This window comes from Ostrea edulis, chromosome 5 (assembly GCF_947568905.1).
Source record: "Ostrea edulis chromosome 5, xbOstEdul1.1, whole genome shotgun sequence".
In the NCBI taxonomy this organism is placed as follows: domain Eukaryota; kingdom Metazoa; phylum Mollusca; class Bivalvia; order Ostreida; family Ostreidae; genus Ostrea; species Ostrea edulis.
This window is the reverse complement of record NC_079168.1, coordinates 20,366,294-20,389,635: the sequence shown is the minus strand read 5'-3', so window position 1 is coordinate 20,389,635 and position 23,342 is coordinate 20,366,294. Positions and strand designations below refer to the sequence as shown.

Below are 23,342 nucleotides of genomic sequence, written 5' to 3'. Positions count from 1 at the left end.
AGGAGTTATGAGATTGATCACTGTTCGTTATCTTCACCTTGCATGTAGATGAACATGGTGTATATTTCATGGGGCCCTGCATAGCTATCATAAATTGGTTACAAACACGCACAAATTAAATTTCGCGAATTTGCTAATACTGAAGATTTTAGTTTCTGTGATATTGATTGGTTGTTTTTTACGACTCGTCGTGAATTTTTCACTCATATCAACTGTAGGTGAAGTACAACAGACCTATGCTTAGCGCTCAGGGTCATAGCAGTCAGGGTTCTTTGTCCTGTCAACGATTGTCACGACACGGGACGTTTTTAGGCCTTATCCAAACGATCCGTGATTCTTACTTCTAACTACCGAGTGATTGGCAACGGAGCAATCATTACTGATTTTAACGTCTTAGAATTGACGTGGGCATGGTACGAGCGGGGCGGGGTTACGAAGCAAACACAGTACCACGGAGCAACCGCGATGGGTAGTTCCTGTGATAAATTGTTGGAAAAGATAATTTACATCGTATTGCATACCATACTTTTTGTGAACCACTGGGACACTTATGTATAGAAGGGGTGCTTGCTTCTACTGGGCACCTGATCCCACCTTTGGTTTGTCCAGGGGTCCGTGTTTGCCCAACTATCTATTTTGTATTGCTTATAGGAGTTATGAGATCAACTGTTCGTTATCTTTAACTTTCATGTAACGATTGTTACTTATCAATTCACATCCTTTCATCATCTTCTTCACAAACTTATTTTATAAGAATCTCGAACACCTAAATTCTTTATGTTCCAATGTGATACCCATTATTTCTATTACAAAAACGTGAACATACGAATATTGATGAATACAAAAATAGGATTAGGGCAATCACAGGCCCTTGGACATACCAGAGGTGTATCAAACGAGAAAGCATCCTCTGGCAACTGGTCACACCCGCCGTGAGCCCTATATCTTGATCAGGTAAACGGAGTAGTCCGTAGGCAAAATTAGAGTGTAACAATTGGTACGAAACAAATCAGTGATCATTTGACCATTGACAGGTATTTATGAATTAGATTGTTTTAATAACAATAGAATTTACGAAATGCTGATTTTAAACGAGGCTGTTAGGAACCCCTGTAACATCAACTTGTTCTATTTGTCCGTAGTCTGCCCCGATTTAATAACTGATCATACGAAGAACAAGCTCTTGCGTATTGAATATGTTGAATGTCATGATACGTGTCGTTGAGTGATTTCTGTTCATTTACCTTTATTAGAATATAAGTTAAATATGCTTTCGACTATAAAACCTAAATAGTACTTACTTTACTTTTTATAGAAAAGAAACACTAGTAAACAAAATTTGTAAGCCTTGTAGTAAACAAAAAAAGTTTAGCGTCGTAACATCAAAATGATATATATCTAAATACCTAAGCGAATATTCCTCTTCATGTATTTTACCCAGTTCAATGTTCCAACTTCATAGGTACAGACGACGCTAAATGACTCAGAACAAAACGCATCGGAATGCCACGTCCCTTTTCTATCTGTGAAAGAAGTATTCGTCATAACAGCTCATGAATTCCGAAAAAAATGACTAAGAATGAGTTAATAATGACGATTTATGGAAGGATTTACTACATATATCCGTTTCCAGAAGATATCTCAATAATACAAATATATTGTCATTCAATCCAGTGTAAACTGAATATACATTGTACAACAGTGCATTATTGTTAGTGGATAAATCATGAAAAGTACCTATATCCATATAGCCACATTCTCCTGAATTGCTGGCATTTGCAAATTTTCTGTACGAGACCCTTCTAGTTTCAGAGGAGTCCCATCTCCAGTACTTCTCTGTCGAATCATCGTCTCCTGTATAAATGAAGTCCGTGCATTTAAATCTTCCAATCGTGAAGAGAGAGAGAGAGAGAGAGAGAGAGAGAGAGAGAGAGAAAGAGAGGTGCGTCTTTTATTTTGAGTTCAATGAGTCTTGTCGAATTACCGTATGTTGTTAACAGATAAAACGTTATCGATGAATTTAAATATCCAGTTGAGGCCACGTCAATAGGTTTCTTAATGCAAGGTGAGATAACGAACATTGATCAATATCATAACTCATTTAAGCAATACAAAATAGAGAGTTGGACAGACACGGACCCCAAGATATATCAGAGGTGGTATCAGGTGCTTAGGAGGAGTAAGCATTCTCTTTCGATCGGTCACACCCGCCCTGAGCCTTAATTATATCTTGATCAGATAATCGGAGTTATCCGTAGTCAAAATCAGTGTGCCAAGAACCGTCTAACAGGTGGTATGAAACACGTCAGACAGCTTTTGGGCCAATAATAGGTTGTATTGGCAAACTAGATCGTTATAACGACATTTTCTTTTCTAAGATTTTTAATAAATTCTGCGTACCACAGCAAGACATTTTAACCTCTCATGTATAAGTACAAAACAGGTCAGCTAACAAAGGAGCACACTCCATGCCCAGACGAGTTCCATTAGACTGCTGGAAGACCTGATCACCAAAGACTGCATAAATATTATCAATGAGGAACTCCAGCATCGTATTAATATTAACATCAGGGTTCTTGTTTATAGATCTAAAGTTGACAAGGTCATTTTGATGATTTATCAGAAACTATGAATATTTCCGAGTTTCGTTTTCATTCATGAAAAAGCAGTCTGTTATGTAAACAAGTGTATCTATTATTTTATAATGAGGAATAGTGATTTGAAGTGTCGAAAAGTCGTATGTTTTGATGCTGTTAATTTTGGATAAGTTTTGTGAGTTCATTTGATTTGCACTACTTCTTTCATATGCTGTGATACAATACAATTGAAGTTTCTCCTTCACAGCAGTTATGCATTAATATTTCCACGAGGAGTAAAGATAGGTACTTGGTTAAACATTTACTGAATCCTGCAATGTATATCTCGTTTATACGTTTTTGGAATTACGTATAAGTCAGGTACTTCAAATTCATTCGTCCCATCGACTGAGATATCAAATGTGTTTAAAACTGAGAAAATATTATAAAGAATTTCGTTTTAGAAAGGCAACTTGAGGTATAAGTTGAATTACCAAAAGTGGAATTAAAGTCAAGTTATTCTAAATAGACGAGCCTTACAATTAAGACAATGTTGTCACAAACTTTGTAAGCAGGAATCAGTACAGAATCCTTATATGACCAGATGTTTTCATCACCTCTGCAATCACTTACTTATTACTTCAAATAGCTACTTAGCACTTTTTTCTATCTTTGACATGAATGTATGTGACGTCCTATGGCACTACAAAATAAAATAATTAACGATTTGGCCGTTGGGACGAGCGAAGACCCTTAACATCTTGTAACATGACTTTAGACATTTGATCCGCCTATTCATTCAGCAAGGAAAACAGTAAATTATGACGACATATTACCGTCGCTGTTTTTCCTTTCAAACCAAGCAATTTTATCAACACAACGTACGAAAGTAAGAAAAGACTTGTTTGCATAGGTTATAAATAAATGTTATTTACAGACTTTTATAACTACAACTAAAGATACAATGACAGTTCGCTTGTTCAAGCAGACGATGTCAAGTTTCCGTCAGTCACGGGTATTGTTTAATGTACGCTCGTGAATGTTTCACTCATATGGAGACGTCACCATTGCCGAAGAAAGGCTGCAAAATTTAGGCCTATGCTCGGCACTTACGATTTTTGAACACGGGGGGGGGGTCTTTATAGTGCCACAAATGATGTGACACGGGGCCTCAGACTTTGCAGTCTCCTCCGAAGGAAGGTCCATTTAGTCGCCTTATACGACAAGCGAGGGGTACTAAGGACATATTCTAACCCGGATCCCCATGGGATCCATCAGTCAAGGAAAAAGGCGAATAATCAAAAGTGAATTATTATATTTTGATCAAAATTAAGTGACACTAGTAATGAAAGTTTAAGACAAGGAACAATGGTCAATCCCATAAATCCTATAAGCATTACAAAATAGAGAATTGGGCAAACACGGGCCCCTGGAAATACCAGAAGTGGGATCAGATGCCTAAGAGGCATAAACATCCCCTGTCGACCGGACACATCCGCTATACGCCCAATATCTTGATCAGGTAAACGGAGTTGTCTGTAGTCAAACTCAGGGTTTGAATACAAACATGAAATCAATATGCCACAACAATTTACTTGTGAACTAAACTAATTTTTATTATGCTTCAGGTTAGTTCGTATGACTGTATTCAGGGTAATCCCAATTTCTCGCGTCTTTCCGTCAAGTCATTTTTCCGCTTTCCGAAAAGGTCAAAGAACGTGAGGTCACATTCGGAGATGATGATGCGAAAATCGGCGATTCGTGACGTCATATATTTCGAACCGCTATATCATCAATAGCAGATCTTAAGTGATACTTGCAATGTGCCATTCGTGATTCGGTTATTATTTTCAAAGCAGGAAAACTTATATAATTCACGGGGTGTCCTTAAAACGAAAATTGGATGAATACGATACGATAGTTCTGCAGTGGGGGCGAAATTTTATCAAAGCACTGTGGATAATCCTCATCTATTTTCTGCTGAAGAGGAAATCACGCGACTTTCGAGCGAGCTTCGCTCTCTATTAGAAACTTTTAGGGGAGCATCCATACATTGTCTTCATGATACTCATGCACCAACTCCACCACATATCAATATATTTCATCCTTACTTCGCAGATTAAGCCAGAATTTCCCGTCATTTCCAATGCCAGTTCTTTGAAGTTGCAGGAAGTCTTGTAGAAAAGATTCATCTGTCCCACTAAAACATAGATTTTTAACTATCAAAGAGATCATCAACAGAACAGGATATGTAAAAGTTAATTGTTTGAAAAATACTCACCTGTGAATCTCTAATAAATTTGAGTCTATTTTCCTACACTGGTCTCTGGCGTTCCACAATGATGTTTGCAAGTCATCTAAAACTTTATAACATATGTTTTGATGGTAGAACCAACCTCCAGAACACGTACCTACAATAATATGAATATTCAGCTAATGCTTGAACCATATATCATAATTTAAATCTTTATAAGTAAATTTGTGCTTACATTTTGAATAAAGTGGCAACTTTCTATAATAACTGCAGATATTACATCATGAGATTAGAGCTTCAACTGTGTGTGTAAGGTGAATATAACGAAAAGTGATCGATCTCATAACTCCTACAACCAATACAAAATAGATAGTTGGGTAAATACGAACCCCTGGACACAACAGGGGTGGTATCAGGTGCTTAGGAGGAGTTATTCTTCTTTCAAAATAACATCGAACTTTCGAGCAAGACGTTTCTTGTTACTTCATGTTGTAAAAATACGGCTTTAAAAAGTATGTTTTCGAAAAGAAAACAAACATATTAAATAGTCGCAAATTAGAGATGGAAGATATCAGAAGTGTTTATAGATTCATAAAAAATGAGAAGAATTATAGAATTAATGGTAAATTCGGATTCTATTGTTTTCCCATAGAACCAGTAGATCTCTTGGCAAATATTTCCTGTGTGATAAATTGCAATCAGATAAAAAAAACCCAGCTCTACTTTTTATGCCATTGTTGCCGCAGAAAATTCCACTATGATCTGCTTAAATTTCGGATAGGCTTACGAGCAGAAAGAATACCATACCATAAAGCAGATAGTGCATATACAGCATGCACCTCGTGTCATTATTTGTAGATTCATGTTATTTTCAAAGCAATGGTTACGTTTTCATTCCTAGATTTGAATGTTTGGTTGAGCCTTTTTCATTGGTTGTGTACTACATAAAATCTTTCTTAATTGATAGCGTAATGCAGCATTCATTTAAGGTTTATTTCAATGCATGTAGTCCGCTTTTTGGAACGGGTTTGAGACCATGAGGACGTAGCAAGTACGCAATGTAGAAGTCATTTTCAAAAGTTAAAATTCAAATCAAACTTTCCATTCAAAGTTATGATATGTTGTAAATTAATTTAATAACTTGAAGATTATTAACAATATTACCTTGTCGTTTTCGGCACGCAAATTTCTTTTCCATTTCACAACTTAATGGTATCCAATTATCTTGTACAGACGCTGTTCTATTATCTGCCTGCTTTAGTAGTATGCACGAATCATTTTTAAATCTACAATTTGATAGTGAGGTGTGAATAAACATCTCAAGTATTTCATTTACATATTGTAAATCTAAAAGATGTTAAACTTTTAAAGGATATGAAAGACATCAGTTATTATAAATTACCTTGCATTCTTATACAGTCGGTGCCAGTAGAATGTTTTTACTGGAACTTGAAAAGCTGAGTAATTGGTATATACCCAGTTCTAAATACAGAATACATGTCAATTACTTGATGATTTATATAAAGACTAGCGATATGATTTGCAAAAGACCCAGTTCAAACAATTCCAATACTCAGCAAAACTACTATTGTTGTATATTGAAGGTATAAAGTGTTTATTTTTAACTTTGATTTAATGAAGATGTGTGATACTGTTATTATATCAATGGTTCCCGAAGTTTATATTCATTTCTGTATAATCATATAACATTTTAATGACATTTGTTAGAGAACTCAATATTTTTTTTTATTTCATTGGCAAAAACAAGGTTAACGTAGCCAGAAAGCGTTGATTAAACTTTTGCTAAATATGTTTATTTGAAATCTAACCCCATTGAGATACTTGATGCTCATCCACAAATCTGTTTTTTCCTCAGTGGCTAGACGACTCATAGAATATTGCATCTGAGGACTGTCAATAAATGGAAGTGTAGCCAACCGGTTGTAACACCAAGCTCTGCAACACAATTAACAGAAAGGTATATATGATGCATAAATAAAATTGTCATTCATTTTTGTTCTATCATATCTACAGTTCTGATTTGTGCGTCTCAGACATGTTTTAAGAAAATATATATAAGACTCTAAAGTGCGATGGTCGACGGACGCCAAAGTCCGATGGTGCGAAGTTCAGTAACGTTTGTGACGTCACGTCATTGTGACGTCATTCTTAACCTCTTTCAAAATGAAACCGGAGAAATGCAACACGGAAGACAGCAACGGCAAGGTATACATGGTTGAGGATAGTGAGAAAGTCAAAGTACATTTGTTATCAAACTATCTACCGGTACTTCGCCCAAACATTCTTTAATTCATGATTATTTATTACTTGTGACATACACGTAATAAAATCCTGGGAATATGATATAAGGCAAAACATTCTATACGATTTCGCGTTGGAAAGTTTAGCGTTTAATAACACGACAGCTAGATGGTAATGAAATAAGTTGAACTTCTTATTTTTTATGCATGAATTTTGCACTGATATTTTAGTGAAACAACACACGGTTGCTACAGTCTGTACCACAACACCGTGTCGTTTACAAACCAATGGATTTCGGCGTGTCACACCATCGCACTTTGGCGCATGAGTGTGGACCATCTCACTTTGCAAGAATTTAATTTACACCAATTAGAGTCCACTTACATGTATGATCTAAATAGGTTATTATAGCGAGCGCAGCGAGCCAGCGCGAAGCGCTGGCTCGTACTGCGAGTTTTAATGACTAGAGCGCGAGAAATAATCCGCGCTAAATCTAAACCTCTAACAAGGAAAATTTTTTGACGCCAATCCCAAAAGTCCCTTGTCAAAAATGGCTGAGATCTCGCAAAGTCACACCTTGGAATATGATTGTGAACTTACGTGGATTATCATCCTAATCTGGTGGCCTCCTTTCTCCAAAATTCAGTGCATCATTAGGTGAAATGTTTAACGAAATGCTATGTCATGTTTATGAAAGGCAGGCTAAGAAGATGTGTGACGTCACATCTACGTTTTGACGTACATCATAATAAGACTAACAGTGGCGTATCTAACTTGTTATTTCCATTTGTAAAAGTCATACTACCGGGACAATATTGAATATACGTAAACATTAGGCATACGTAATATGGCATCGAATATAAATTGTGTATAATCGACTGCAAACCACAAATATGATTAAAATACTAAATTCTCAATAGTAATTTATTATTCTAACAAGGAAAAAGGAAGACTATGTGAGGGATCAAAGGTACTTGATTAGTGCTATTTAAGAAATTGCAAAAAATCAATGGAATTTGGTCGGATTGAAAACATTTTTTAAAAACTCTTTGGCTTCTTTCCCGCGATTAAAAATAAAAAGTGCTTAAATCCATTTCCTTTTAACATGTCCGGTAATGCAAACCACGATGACACCCCCTCCCTCTCCCTCATGATAACTAACCATGCCACTTGCTATCAACGACTGAAAAATCATTAATTAATTCTAGTTTTGTGAATCAATCTTAATTAATGTATCCTCACAATAACAGTGGAGAGGGGCTGGAATCAAGTATGTTGCAATTTTATTCAATGATTATATGTGAATGCTGAAATATTTCATCATTGTGTTACAACTAGGATTATGTACAATATTATAAAAATTCTCCTAGTTTTCTCTTTTGGAACATACCATTGCTACAAAGGGATTGGCATATGAATTTCATTTTTTAACAGATAGGTTCGCATATGTGTGTATGGGATGGGGGGGGGGGGGGCGCATATACATGCCCAATAGTTGATTTTATCGATTTATTTTTAAAGTTTTATTATATTGAAATAAAGGCAGTGCTGTTTAAACATAGTCTTACAAGCTTTAAAGGTTTGGGCATTTTTATCATACAATTAGTAACTTAAAATGATTGAGAGTAGAAGAAAAAAGGAAAGTAAAGGCTGAGAGCATACAGCAGAACAGGTCATGTATCAACGGTTAAGCCAGTAACAGTGAAGGGAGTAGAAATAAAATTTATGTATTGCATAAAAATATTTCAATCACATTCATGTATACATGTTTTAATGATTTTTAATATAAAACCCTGGGAGAGAATTCATGTAATAGGTATTTGGCAAATAGATATTGTTTAAATTGAACCTGATCAAAGCATGAACATTACAAACTATGTACATACATGAAGCTGCGCCCAAACGGTAGCACCGTCAACATATTAGTAACTCTCAATTTTTCGGATGTTTTGGCACAATTTTGACACATGACGTTGCCTTTCAGATGTATGTACATTGTGACGTCATAATACGTTGTTCATCGTTAGTTGCTATGCATTTTAATAAACACGACTGATGGAGGCTGGTAAAACGGCTGAAATATTTCGAAAAGTGTTTTCATGTTTTTATTATTATTATTATTATTATTATTATATATATATATATATATATATATATATATATATATATATATATATGAAAGGTGAAAATGACGAACAGTGCTCAATGCAAGGTGAAGATAACGAACAGTGATCAATCTCATAACTCCTACAAGCAATACAAAATAGATAGTTGGGCAAACACGGACCCCTGGACACACCAGAGGTGGGATCAGGTGCCTAGGAGGAGTAAGCATCCCCTGTTGACCGGTAACACCCGCCGTGAGCCCCATATCCTGATCAGGTAAACGGAGTTATCCGCAGTCAAAATCAGTGTGCCAAGAACGGCTTAACAATCGGTATGAAACATCTCATAACTCCTATAAGCAATACAAAATAGAGAGTTGGGCAAATACGGATCCCTGGACATAGCAGATGTGGCATCAGGTACCTAGGTGGAGTATGTATTCCCTATAGATTGATTGTATATTGTTTAACGTCCTTTTCGAGAATATTTCACTCATATGGAGACGTCACCATTGCCGGCGAAGGGCTGCAAAATTCAGACCTATGCTCGTCGCTTATGCCCATTGAGCATGGTGGGATTTTTATCGTGCCACACCTGCTGTGACATGGGACCTCGGTTTTTTCCGGTCTCATCCGAAGGACCGCTCCATTTATTCGCCTCTTACGACAATCAAGGGGTACTGAAGACCTATTCTAACCCGGATCCCCACGGGATTTCCTATAGATAGATATTAGAAATATAGTCAAACCTGCGAAAGCGGCCATCTCCTATCGCATGTGGTCACATTCTTTCTCCCCTACTTAATCTAAGGCAAATCTACTCTCAAACACTCGGCATTCAGAGGTAAATTCAAGGGTCTTTCTCCGTGGTTGAGTGGTTAGAGCATCGCTCTCAAAATCACACGGTCTCTCACCTCTGTCGAATCCCACTCGCGCCGGTAAGTGAGAAAGTTTCCCAGTTCACTTTCGGAAGCTCAGGTACATTGTATACGGGTTCTCTCTTCCACCAATAAACAAAAACTGGGCGCCACGAGATAATTGAAATTTTTTTGAGTGTGGCGGAAAACATCAATCAATCAATCAATCAATAAAGGGTCTTTCGGATGTGATATTAAAAATAGACGTCGTTTGTCGCGGCAGGCGTTGACACAATAAAGAAACCCCGCTGTTACGGTCCTCCTTGTACATCACTTATACTGGTGATGTCTCGATGTGGGTGAAAAATTCTCGAAGTGACGTAAAATAAACAAACAAACAAAACAAAAGTATCCTTGTCTTAAATTTAGCGACTCTTTTGACTGGTTACATGGTTCACATCTGGGGGTTTTATCAAAGAATTTCCGAATAGTAGGGGATTCCGAATGTTTGATATTTATTTAGAGAATGAAACGTGCGAAATGAGAAGTACGTAAATCGATCTAATCACATGTGTTTATGTATACCCCACCTCTGGTATGACCAGGGTCAATGGTTGCCCTTCTCCTAATACGGTATATGATTTATAAGATTGTTCACTGTTCGTTATGTTCCCTTGTTCATATGTTTAAGACTTCATATCCGGTTGGAGAAGTAAATGAATAAATGATATGTATTTCCGCGTTTCTTTTATATAAACATGTTAGATAGTACAGTATGAATGGCCGCAGCGAGAAAGGTCCTTTACTATATGAGTGGTATGAAGCGTTGAAATTGATGGATTCGGCACTTAGTACCCTTGTCGTTGCAGTTAAGTTTAGTTTTGGAAAGACACAATGACAAATATGATGAAATGAAAGAAGGTAGATTATAGATGATATTTAAAATAAGTCGCCTGGTTAATTGAAAATAAGAATTCAGAAGACCGGTAATACAGACTTCAATGACATGTGTTGGTTCCAAGATGGTTCAAGAGTCACCGACTTAATAATTACCAAAAAACAGAAGATGGTTATGAATTAATGATAGAGAATGTTACATTTCCTTGAATAAAAGATTTACATTTAGAAATAATATGATATTTTCACTTATTATACAGCTGAGTTTGGATAATTGTACATGATGAATATCATATAAATCAGTGAAGATCTGTTGAAATGGGATTTCTGTTAAGAACTTGGTTTGTGTTATTTCCCAAAGGTGATTGCTTCATACAGATTTTACTATATCTAAAACATTTAGTTCTGTAAAGCATCTTAAGATTAACAGATACTATAGCCAACCAATAGATGAAGGAGTGTGGATGGACTTGGGGGCGGATTCAGAACATGGCAGCAGACAGACAGAGATGGCGATCCTCAGTGAAGGCCTTATGTGCTTCCTATCACGAAGAGGATTAAGTAAGTAATAGCCAACGAACAATTGGTCATTTTATCACTGCAATTCTTCAGGATTTTGAAGAAGTCTGTACTTTGTGATACTCAGATACTAAGTGTTACTTACTTTGCATTTTCCCACGTCATAAAACTGTCCGAAACTGTGTAACAGAAATCCCCGATATGCCTCCATCCATCTTCACATCGATCTGTCTTTACTTCAGTGATGACACAATATTAATGAATATTACAATGAGGATAGAAGATTGTAAGAATTGTTGAATTTAAAGACTTCCTCAAAACTTAGTACTAATTCAAATACATGTTGCTGTTAAACGAAAACTGATATGTTGTAAAAGTATTTTCAAGATGAATGTTCCATATTCAAATTGTATCACACACATGAGTTTATTTTGCTTTCTAATTTCCTCAACCGAGTCTTTGAAGTACATGTATAAAGTAACATAATAGTAAACAACGTTACCCTTAACTTACTTTCACACGTTTTGCCAGCGTATTTTGGAGGACAATGACACATGAAGTCGTCCTTTATTTCCATACATCTCCCTCCGTTTTTGCATGGTTTAAATTGACATTGGGGAACTATAAAATATTTTGAAAATTTAAACCCAATATACTGTAAAGCATCTGATGCTTATTCAGTTTTTACTAAATTCATCCGAACTTCGTGTCTCTTTATCAAATCTTTTTCATGTAAGGTGAAGATAACGAACAGTGATCAATCTCATAACTCCTATAAGCAATACAAAATAGATAGTTGGGAAAACACGGACCCCTGGACACACCAGAGGTGGTATTAAGTGCCTAGGAGGAGTAAGCATCCCCCGTCGACCGGTCACACCTGCCGTGAGCCCTATATCCTGATCAGGTAAACGGAGTTATCCGTAGTCAAAATCAGTGTGCCAGGAATGGCCTAACAATCGACATGAAACACGTCAGACAGCATTTGACCCAATGATAGGTTGTATTGACGAACTAGATCGTTATCACGACCATAAAATTTGCGAAATGGTGACTTCAATCGAGACTGTTAGAACCCCTGTACCATCAACTTGTTTGTCAGTAGCATGCCTCAATTTAAAAACTGTCCATACACATAACAAGCTCTTGTGTGTCGAATCAGTTGAGAGATATAAATACCATATGCAGGTGATAATGGAATGTTGCTGCATAAATATGGGAAGTTGACGATAGGTATTATACGTTAGATAGATATCTGATGATTATCTAATGTTTACTAAATTCACCTGATCTTCGTGTTCATTTTCAATTTTCTATTATGCAAACGAATGAACGATCAATCTATAGATAGATATATAGATAGATTTTCAGTAATTTGGTTAAAGTTTTTGCGGACACATATTATATATTGTAATACTGTTTCAATAACAATGTATTTCAAAAGATATATTATGGTAGATACCTCTTGTTTCACAGTTATTCCCAGTCCACATTGGAAGACAAATGCACTTGTAGTATGGCCTTTGTGTGACTCCATTGCTCATACATTTTCCGTTTTGACAAGGTTTAGTCAAACAAACATCAAACTCTGAGGCTGAAATAGACAAAAGTACTTAAAATGGGTATCTTAGAGCAATACCATTATTACAATATTTCACTCACTTTTTGTCAAGAATTCATTAAACGTATACGTTATCTGCTGTAAGCAAGAAGGGAAACGCTATATTCTATCTATTCAAATTATTCGAGGATGCTTACTCCTCCTAGGCACCTGATCCCACCTCTGGTATATCCAGGGATCCGTGTTTGCCCAACTTTCTATTTTGTATTGCGTGTGGGATTTGTGAGATCGATTATTGTTTTTGTTATCTTCACTTTTCATTCATAACTTGAAGCTCAAAGGTTCGATTGTCGATCTAGGCGCCCTTATCAAACCTATGACATTTAACATATTTAAGTGACTGGTCCTTCATCAAGAAATTAATCGTCAATAATTCTTAATATTAATAATGTATTGTTAACAATTTTGAATTGCACGATTTCAAACACAATCCCAAAGAATTCACGGTTGACTGAATTGGGTCACACTATGCGGTTTCGTGTCAGCTAGGCATCACTACATACCCCGATTATCACGTGCACGGATACACATATATATCATTTCACAGTGGTTGGACTTTAGGAATCTAGATATACAAGTGAAGATAACGAACAGTAATTAATCTCATAAATCCTATAAAGAATAGAAAATTAACATGACAAACATATAGCTCATTCAACCCAGTACTATACCCCCCCCCCCCCAAATAAAACAGAAGAAAAAAGGTAGAGGTTTACCAACAACCTTAATATATCGTCAACCCAAAAGCAAATGAAAATACGTGTATTCTGATAGTGTTTAAGAACTTCAATGTTTGAATGATTACATAAACGAAAAAAAAAATAATGCTGTGTGATAAGAGTATAAGGAATTATGAATGAGAATGAAAAATCATATACACCTTTTTATACAAACCTCTGTTTTCGGACACCCTGGTCATTTGAGCACATTGCGACACATGAAAATAGGAAAGATCACCTGAGTTTTATCAGGCCATTTGATAGAACCCTAGTAGAATGGAGTATATCCACTAGTAATAAGTTCAACAGATCCCTGCTTAATACAGGTATAAAAAGAGAGGTAGATGTGACTTCAGACCAACACCTGGTCACCAGAAAATCACATTAAAGCTAAAACAATACATCTGATACAAAATGAAAGCAAGCAATACGTTTAGCATAATTCTATTGAAAGATCAGGAAACTAAACATACAATTAAATTCATTTTGAGCTTTTCGATCTTTATTAGGTGTTCCAATACATAATGCAGGAAGAACGATCTGTAGAATAATTATTAAGAAACCAAGAATATGTGAAGAGGTGCGTGAAAACATTCCATGGAGAAGAAAACACCAGGAGTGGACAATGAAATAAAAAAGCAAGGCAACCCTAAGAGGAACAGTTAAAACAAAGACACAACTTTTCTACAATGAGAAGAGTCCATGGGCCTAAACGATCACCTGAGTAACACGTAAGAACTCTTCAATGGGTAGCTCAAGAACACAAGGTGTTGGTTATTATTTTAAAAAGCTAAAAGGAAATATACTAACTCTTTCTAGATTGAGGTTTTTTTTCTCCAAGAGTAAAACATTTCTTTTAAAAAATGGATGCATTGTATTCTCATTATATCATTGCCTTTCCATGAAGCCTCAGTAAATACCGTTTCACAACATTGGTAATGGTATAATGTATTTTGTTGCAATAGATCGTAACTCTTACCTAATTAGCTCATTAATAGAGCCCAAACCCCTGACGCAGGGGTAAGGAATTCCCCAATTTCAGTAGAAGGCTACATCTTCTCATAATCATGCACAAAGTAGTTAGCCATGATATACAATAGAAAAAAGGTGATTTGTAAATATCAAATGCATTTCAACTATGTACCTATTTGGTAAAGATCTTCATATTTACGCATGTGGTTTTCGTTAATATTGTGCAAGAGTAACAAAGAACATTCCTAAGGATATGAACCATAAAGAATCGCCCTAGCGCAAGATCACCTGGTGCAAGGGCCATGGATTTCAAAATGGTGGTCAAGGCTTCTCTTATTATCAAGATGTATTCAGTGTGGTTGTTTAATGTTCAGAGGAATACTTTCAAAGCAAATACATGTATGCATTTTCATAATCTGCTAGATGCACATTAGTTAACAAGAAAAATTCAAGGATTGTATCATTGTATCGGATTTTACATCACCTTTTAGGCCATACGAATTCAGTGACGATCAAATTCACAAGTTTAGTTCATCATACCCCAAATATAGGCCATACCAAATTGAGAGAAGAAGTGAATTATGTGAAAATGTTAGAGGACAACGGACATAATTCATGAGGCAAATAGTTGAGACTTAGAATCAGTTCAAATGTTGTAATTTGTTGAATTTGGTGGATATATTTTCCAAACAGAACACCGACTAGTTTAGATTAATTTACTAGAAATTTTGTATCAAAATTCAGTATTTTCGCAAATAATTTAAAAATTTGATCTATACCCCCGACTTTTTTAAATTCTAAAACAAGACCTCGAAAATTATGTGAAATATTAGAAAAAGACATTACTAATAATTACGAATTAGGACATGCCACTTGAGATTAATTAAGTATATTTTTATCACTTCGTATATTTTGGATCAGCTCTTTCGACGAATAAGGCATGTCCTAATTCGCTCCACTTCTAACATTGATTGGCAAGCCAAAAGACCAAAAAACATGTAGTCTGCGTTGTAAATAAGTTTGTAGATTAGTGTAGTTGTAGTGCTAGATGTATTTATATGTAGTTTTTGTTATTATTCTTTGTTGATATTGGCCACATTATGTAATTCTTTTCGTTTGTCCTGAAGAAGGGACGGGTCGTCCCGAAAATTTAACAATCTAGTTCTTCGTGTCGTTGGTCATTTTAGTGCTTTGTATAATTTTTTGTATTTGACCTTGTATCCATGTTGTGGATCCGACACTTTGAGGTATCGGGTATTGTTGGAACTTTAGTGCTTATATATATATATATATATATATATATATATATATATATATATATATAGCTCTGTGCGGCCACGTCGAGCACTCTAGAAGATTATATCGGAGATTTATTCATATATATATATATATATATATATATATATATATATATATATATATATATAATTCAATAAAAAAGCAGGTTTTTGCTTTTTATTGAATTATTTTGACTGTGTGATGTCAAGTCTTTCTATTTGGATATAATATATATATATATATATATATATATATATATATTAGTATTAGTAGGTATTGACTGCTACATCGCCAAACGCCCATAACATTCGCGGGTCTTTGGGATGACTCTATATGTTTATTTTGTATTGCTTATAGGAGTTATGAGATTGATCACTGTTCGTTATCTTCCCCTTGCTTGTTCATGTACCAACATTTGCAGATCCCTCCGCGACAGTAATATAATTAAGTTCATACATTATTCTAAGTTATTTGAAAAAAAAGAAGGATATTCTATTAAGATGTTTTAAGAATAACATTCACCAATTTCGGAAATCTATTTACTATAATAATGCATTCTGCATACTAGAATGTGTCATTCATTTCAAAATTTTATCCTCCCAAAACATAGAGATAACATAGAAATGTACAAGTAGTAGCTTAGCACGCAAATCTTACACAATAACATAGCATAGAAAGGTAGTTAGCTTAGCATATTAATCTTATACAATAGCAAAACACAGAAATATGATTGCTTCTAGTAGATAAAAACCTCAAGCAATAACGGACGTTAAACAAGATGCAATCAAGCATACCATCAAGCAATGACAAAGTATAGAAATGTAAACGATGAGTGTGAAATGAATGATACTTGACTTTTCTATGATGATGTCTCAAGTTTGTTTACATACATCCTACATTGGTCCGTGCAAATGCCGGACCTTTGATATTCTATTAGCTTCAATAATTTAATACTCTCGTAACCAAATATATTTTCATATCTGCATTTTTTTTTTAAATACATGTATTAGATAGACAGTCAAATATTTGTCAGATCTGCATCCATGTTGTAGTATTCATTCTATACACTAGTTATGCTTCGTACAAACGTGTTACAACGGCATTCTAATGGGTTTTTTTTATTCTTTCTTTAGATGTTCCATGTTTCAATTTGAATCAAGCTTAATAATCAACAACATGCATGACTGTACAAATGTAGAGATGATTTTAAAGATTTCCCAAACACTTCAAAACATGACATGATTTTATAACATGTTCAGCCTGTTATCAGAATTTTCAAAATAAAAAATGATATCGTGAAACACGCAGTAGGATAGTATGATTAGATCAGTTCAAATAGGTATGTTTTGTTATGATATGTCAACTTCATCAAAACTGGGGCATGTGTAATGTTTATTTTGTTTAGAGCTGTCATTTGGGTGTTGAGTTTTATTTTATTTTTTTTTTTTTCGAAAATTGTCATTTACCATTTTCAATGACAGAAAAAGTTCAGGTTTATAAACTTTTGTTATTGATTTTGGTTCTTTTCATTTATTATATAGAGATCAATGTTTTGTACAGGAAAACATCTGAATAGGTTTTCTAACACAATTAAATATCTTTATTTTGATCAAATCTGATACGTAGTTTTAATTTAATCAATGATTACATTATGTAACATTTTCAAAATAAAAAATGATATCGTGAAACACGCAGTAGGCTAGTATAATTAGATCAGTTCATAAAAATGCAGATATGAAAATATATTTGGTTACGAGAGTATTAAATTTATTGAAGCTAATAGAATATCAAAGATCCGGCATTTGCACGGATCATGTTACATAAAACAAACCCATCATATTATCACATTTTTACAACAAAATAAAAGTTTCAAATTTAGAGCTAATATTGCTTTAAGTTAAGAGTTATAGATCGGGATATACACTGATTGGGGGTATACTATGTATAGTACTGGAAGTTAATATAATCAACAAAGAGATCTGAAAGAAAGCGCCTGCTTCTTGGTAAAGCTACCCCTTTTTATTTGAAATGCATCAGGTCAGTGAGAGATAATTTATAACTGAAGCTTTATTTGATAACGAGTAGTATTGAGGAATATAATCAGAATAAAGAGTCATTGATATGACAACCGTGAAGAAACTAGTGATTGGTGAATCTATGGGTAAATGTTATGTTAGTTTACATTTGTATCTATTTTGTAATGTTACTCACTACATTGAGCTATCCCACAGCTTTCTAGTACTGTGTTTGGATCCGTCGTAAAACACCAAGGTCCGGTTTCTTTATCATTTGGGTTCCTACAATAATTTTCCTCTGTCCACAGCCACGTAAAGTTATGGTGATGAGGGGTGTGTAATCCCCATTTCTGGCACGTTCTTCCTGAAATGGTGACGTTTATCTTCCCGTGGTATCCCCGTCCTAGCTTTGTGCGGTAGCAAGATTCGTATGATGTCATCGCTGCATTAAACAGGTAATTTGGCATGTCAATTATGAATTCAAATTTGTGCACATCGCTTAGCTAAACACGTTGTTGTAAACTTGAACCTTATTAACGTATTATATATTACAAGTGCATAACTTACCAAAAAAAAATACATACAGCAAATTCTATGACATATTTTTCATTAAGATTACTTTCAATTGTCTTTCCTTTGAGAATATTTAGCTAATTGAGGCATAGGTGTATACAGAGTCTATCTACATAATGCGGAAATAAAGGTAAATGACTTACCCAAAACGCCAGAAATCAACAAGAAATAGAGTATATGGAGCATGTTTGTCATAAGTTGCAAGGACATCATTTTCGCAGAAGAACAGAGCGGATTTAATTATCCTGCTGTTACCTTCAGGTCTCTACCACGGACCACTGCATTTTCATTTGTATACACATGATGACCTAACGGTAAAACTGTGTCATTTCAAACAGAATTCTGTTCAGAGAGACAGCGTGCTATTTATATTTGTCAATGTAACAACAATTTTGAAAACAGTGTGCAGCTGCTCAACACTTGGGCAAAGGTTATAGACTGAAATTGGTTGTTGTGTTGTAAGTAAAGATGGAAATCCAAATGAACGTGTATTTTTCATCGTAATTGTACTTTTCTCAGAATCATTTAAAGGGGACTGATCGTACCACTATAAGGATGCCAAGAAAAACTTAATACGTCAATTAGGTCAAGGTAATGTACTTTGTATCATAACAAAGTTGTTGTAACTTCCTGTATTACGTTATTCGTATAATTTTATGGTGAGCGTAATCTAATGTAATAATCAAACCACTGATATCTAAAATATGAAGGCAATAAGTGTGTATTTGGCGTTACTTATTTAAAAAATGTCGAATTCTCACTCGATGTTTTGAGGGTAAGATACGAATGGGATAGGCATCACATTTTTGCATATCCTTCATACAATAATAATAAAAAAACAAAAAACCAGGATTACCTCTTGTTTTCATCACCAGATACCACCCATAAAGCAAAACCTTTTAAATTACTGGTACATCCTCCAGAGAAACAAATACGTTTTCTTTGTTCTAAATTGTACATATCGTGTGGTTCATACCAACGCAATAAAAAATTAGGGGATATCAAACTGCATGATAATTGTGAAGTGCAAATAGACTTCTGATGAAACGGATTTGCATTCAGCGAAAATTCAATCTATCGATCAATCCAATCAATTAGCTCAATATCATAACCTTGTATCACACCGCCGAAACACTTAATTAGTGTAGAGTCAAGTGATTGTTGAGGTACGTGGCTGATGGGAGCCATATTTTTCTTACTAGATTTATGGTGGCTAATGTTGAAGTAATTTTGGGAAAATCCTGTAATCCGATACACAAGGTCTGGAACCTTTCAGCAAACATAGTAGATAAATATATCTTGAATGGATATGTTGGCTGTTTTGTAATGTCATTAGATTTCTGTAAAACTCCATTGGCGATAAATAAAAGAATTAGGAGCCATGTTTCCTTCGTTGTTAAGCTCTACTGACACACACATTATATTCTCAAAAATTGTTCTTAATTTCGTTTTTTATCTAATAATTTCGTTTTCGATATAGTTTTCGTTTTTTATTTAATAATTTCGTTTTTTATTTAATTTTGGATTTTTTACATATTAATTTCGTTTTTTATTTGATATTTTTATTTTTATTTATTAATTTCGCTTTTTATTTAATATTTTCGTTTTCATTCAGTAATTTCGTTTTCTAATTTAACAATTTCGTTTTTTATTTCGTTTTGGTGTTTTGTATATTAAATTCGTTTTTTATTTAATAATTTCGTTTTTAAATTTAGTTTTGGTTTGCATTAATGGGCTTCCGTGCAGAGCCTTATATAAAACAAATTACTCTAAGATGCTTTACAAGAGTAAAAAGAGGAATAAAAGAGTAAAACACAATTAAATGAAATTAGATGACATAAGATCTTATATCTCTAAAATTACCAAAATAAAACACTATAAATAAGATCACTAGGTAAAGTTTCTTTGTTGTTTTTTTTTTTTTTAATTGTTTCTTTTTTCCACTTCATTTTCGTACGTCAAAAAGCAATCTTTTCATTTTTGCCTATGTTCATTACAATGTAAATTTCGTATTATGTTAAAACAATGAATTTACAATTTAGACAGTTAAAAATGAAAATGTTGCCTAAAAGGCTACAAAAGCTGAACTTTTCTTAAAATATCAATTAGGTGAATAATTCACTTTTAAAGTCATAGTGGTCTCTATGGCATTTCCAGTTTGCTGTTACGAAATTGTGGTACTTCTCTTATGAATGTACTTCGTTATCATTTGTTAAACTAGATATGTAAATATTACATAGTGGATACAGCTAAATCCGTATAAAAGTCTTACATCTAAATTATGTCCTTACAGAATGAAAACATTAACATTGATATTCAAAATACATAGCAATTCACGTTTTTCAATCTTTCAAGCAGGAATATTTTAAAACAAACAGTGGTCCCAGTATCATAACGATCTAGTTTCCCAATACAATCTATCATGAAGTCAAATGCTGTCTGACGTGTTTCATACCAATTGTTAGACCGTTCTTGGTACACTGATTTTGATTACGGGTGATTCCGTTTATCTGATCAAGATATAGGGCATACGGCGGGTGTGACCGGTCGACAGAGGATGCTTACTCCTCCTAGGCACCTGATCCCACCTCTGGTATATACAGGGGTCCGTGTTTGCTCAACTCTCTATTTTGTATTGTTTGTAGGAGTTATGAGATTGATCACTGTTCGTTATCTTCGCCTAACAAGAAAAATATTATGAATTTTATCGATGACCATCCTATCCAATGGAGTCTAGTTCAGGGTTTTAACTCACTCTATATTTATTTTTAAACAAACAATGTGCCATATTTGAGCATATAAAACATACAGTATCTCAATCGCGAAGTTGTGGACCTCTGTGCCAAATAATTGTTTTCCGCCACACTCAACAATTTTTCAGTTATCTGGTGGCGCCCAGTTTTTATTGGTGGAAGAGAAAATCCAAATAGTACCTTGGAAGAGACCACCGACCTTCCGAAAGTAAACTGGGAAGCTTTCTCACTTATTGGCGCGAGCGGCGGGATTCAAACCCGCGCCGACCAGAAGTGAGAGGCCTCGTGATTTGGAGCGCGATGCGCTAACCACTCGGTCACGGAGGCCCAAATAAAGAACTTCAAACTGCCTTTACAAAGTTGTGGTCATGTCTTAAGTGGTATGAACGGATTAAAGTGGACATTGGGTTTGGATGCCCGGAAGACAACAAAGAAATTTTTCAAGACAACTTATGCTCAACTTTTAGAAAGAACCAGAGCCACAAAGTGTACTAAAATTGGCCCTTTCGCCAAAATAAATGAGACTTTCACAGTTGATGCTCTACGAGTTATAGGTTACAGAACAATTTATTTTATAACTATATCTCTTCTAGTTTTTGTTTTACAGTCCTTTAAACATTGTGTTGTTTTCCAACAGAAAAACTATATAACGTCATGATGTTGACGTTATGAGAATCACAGTGTAATACACAAAAAATGGACGCATAGGTTAATATATATTTTTTGGACTTATTCTGGTTGTAAATCACAACTGTTAAAACACTAGGAACTTGTATATTTTCTATCACGATGTTTAAATTTGTGATATATTGCCCCCCCCCCCCCCCCCACTATATAACACTACAATTTTTTCCCCGCTGTATTGGACATAATTGAAAAATCGTGATCAAAAATTAAAATTCCTTGCAGTGAAAGGACCACAGCAAATAGTATTGTTTTACCGTCTATCTCAAAGACGAGTTTATATTTTCAAGTTGCATATATCTTTATGTATCAACTTCCATTAAAATTGATATAATTGAGGATAAAAAAGGGAGACAACTGTATAATTTTGGCTAAACTTGAGTAATTATAGTAACTAATTACAAAAATGGATTTTTAAGACTATTTTTAAAAAAATAAAACACGGTGGACCTTTAAAATTGTCGGCACCTCTGAACTCTCAATTTTCTGAACGAGGTAGACCTTTAAGTCCACGGAGATGCAAGGTGAAGATAACGAACAGTGATCAATCTTATAACTCCTACAAGCAATACAAAATAGATAGTTGGGCAAACACGGACCCCTGGACACACCAGAGGTGGGATCAGGTGCCTAGGAGGAGTAAGCATCCCCTGTTGACCGGTCACACCCGCCGTGAGCCCCATATCCTGATCAGGTAAACGGAGTTGTGACGTCTGTGCCTCCTTTGTGCCACCGTGCACCTTCGTGTGATAAAAAAAAATACTAAGCGAAATATTAGTGGGTGAAAATTAAAACGTGTAAAACGGCGACTTGTATATATTCATATCATTTAATGATATATATTATTGTAAATTTAAAAATTTTTAAACAGTAATTTGATTTTTAAAAATGTACCTTCACTGTCTATCTTTAAAGAATTATCATACTTATTTTATAACTTACTTAAATTGTTTACATGTTGGAGTTTGCTATTCGAAACAATTCATCTTAATTACCCTTAACTTATGACGTCCGTTCTGTATTAACTTTTCACGTTTATATGTTTGAAGCAGATATAAAGTGGACAGTGTCGCTAAATGGATTTTAATTATCTCTTAAGTAGAAACCTCAACATGTTTGTAAATCGGGATTATTTCTTGTATATAGATATATCAAGATATTGATATATATCCGTATGCAGACTTCCCCGCAGACGTTAACACCTTTATGAAACGCCCAAATTCTCGACACCCCGTACACAAAAACCTGTACGTGTTA

At 34.8% G+C, this 23,342-nt stretch overlaps 1 protein-coding gene across 2 annotated transcripts in view; it reads right to left on the bottom strand.

Moving 5' to 3' along the window:
- The window catches only part of LOC125651275 (macrophage mannose receptor 1-like), a 52,059-nt gene extending 33,147 nt beyond the window's left edge, over positions 1–18,912 (bottom strand). For both annotated transcript variants that reach the window (XM_056166949.1, XM_056166950.1), the window contains exons 1-12: positions 18,792–18,912; positions 18,272–18,517; positions 12,933–13,064; positions 11,984–12,091; positions 11,616–11,706; positions 6,660–6,786; positions 6,233–6,312; positions 5,995–6,116; positions 4,858–4,987; positions 4,688–4,776; positions 1,738–1,854; positions 1,407–1,523 (exon numbers count right to left, since the gene is read on the bottom strand). In XM_056166949.1, coding sequence (XP_056022924.1) covers positions 1,407–1,523; positions 1,738–1,854; positions 4,688–4,776; positions 4,858–4,987; positions 5,995–6,116; positions 6,233–6,312; positions 6,660–6,786; positions 11,616–11,706; positions 11,984–12,091; positions 12,933–13,064; positions 18,272–18,517; positions 18,792–18,861 — 1,429 coding nt within the window. In that variant the 5' untranslated portion in view covers positions 18,862–18,912. The remainder of the gene's footprint in view (positions 1–1,406; positions 1,524–1,737; positions 1,855–4,687; positions 4,777–4,857; positions 4,988–5,994; positions 6,117–6,232; positions 6,313–6,659; positions 6,787–11,615; positions 11,707–11,983; positions 12,092–12,932; positions 13,065–18,271; positions 18,518–18,791) is intronic.
- Positions 18,913–23,342: the final 4,430 nt, after the last annotated feature.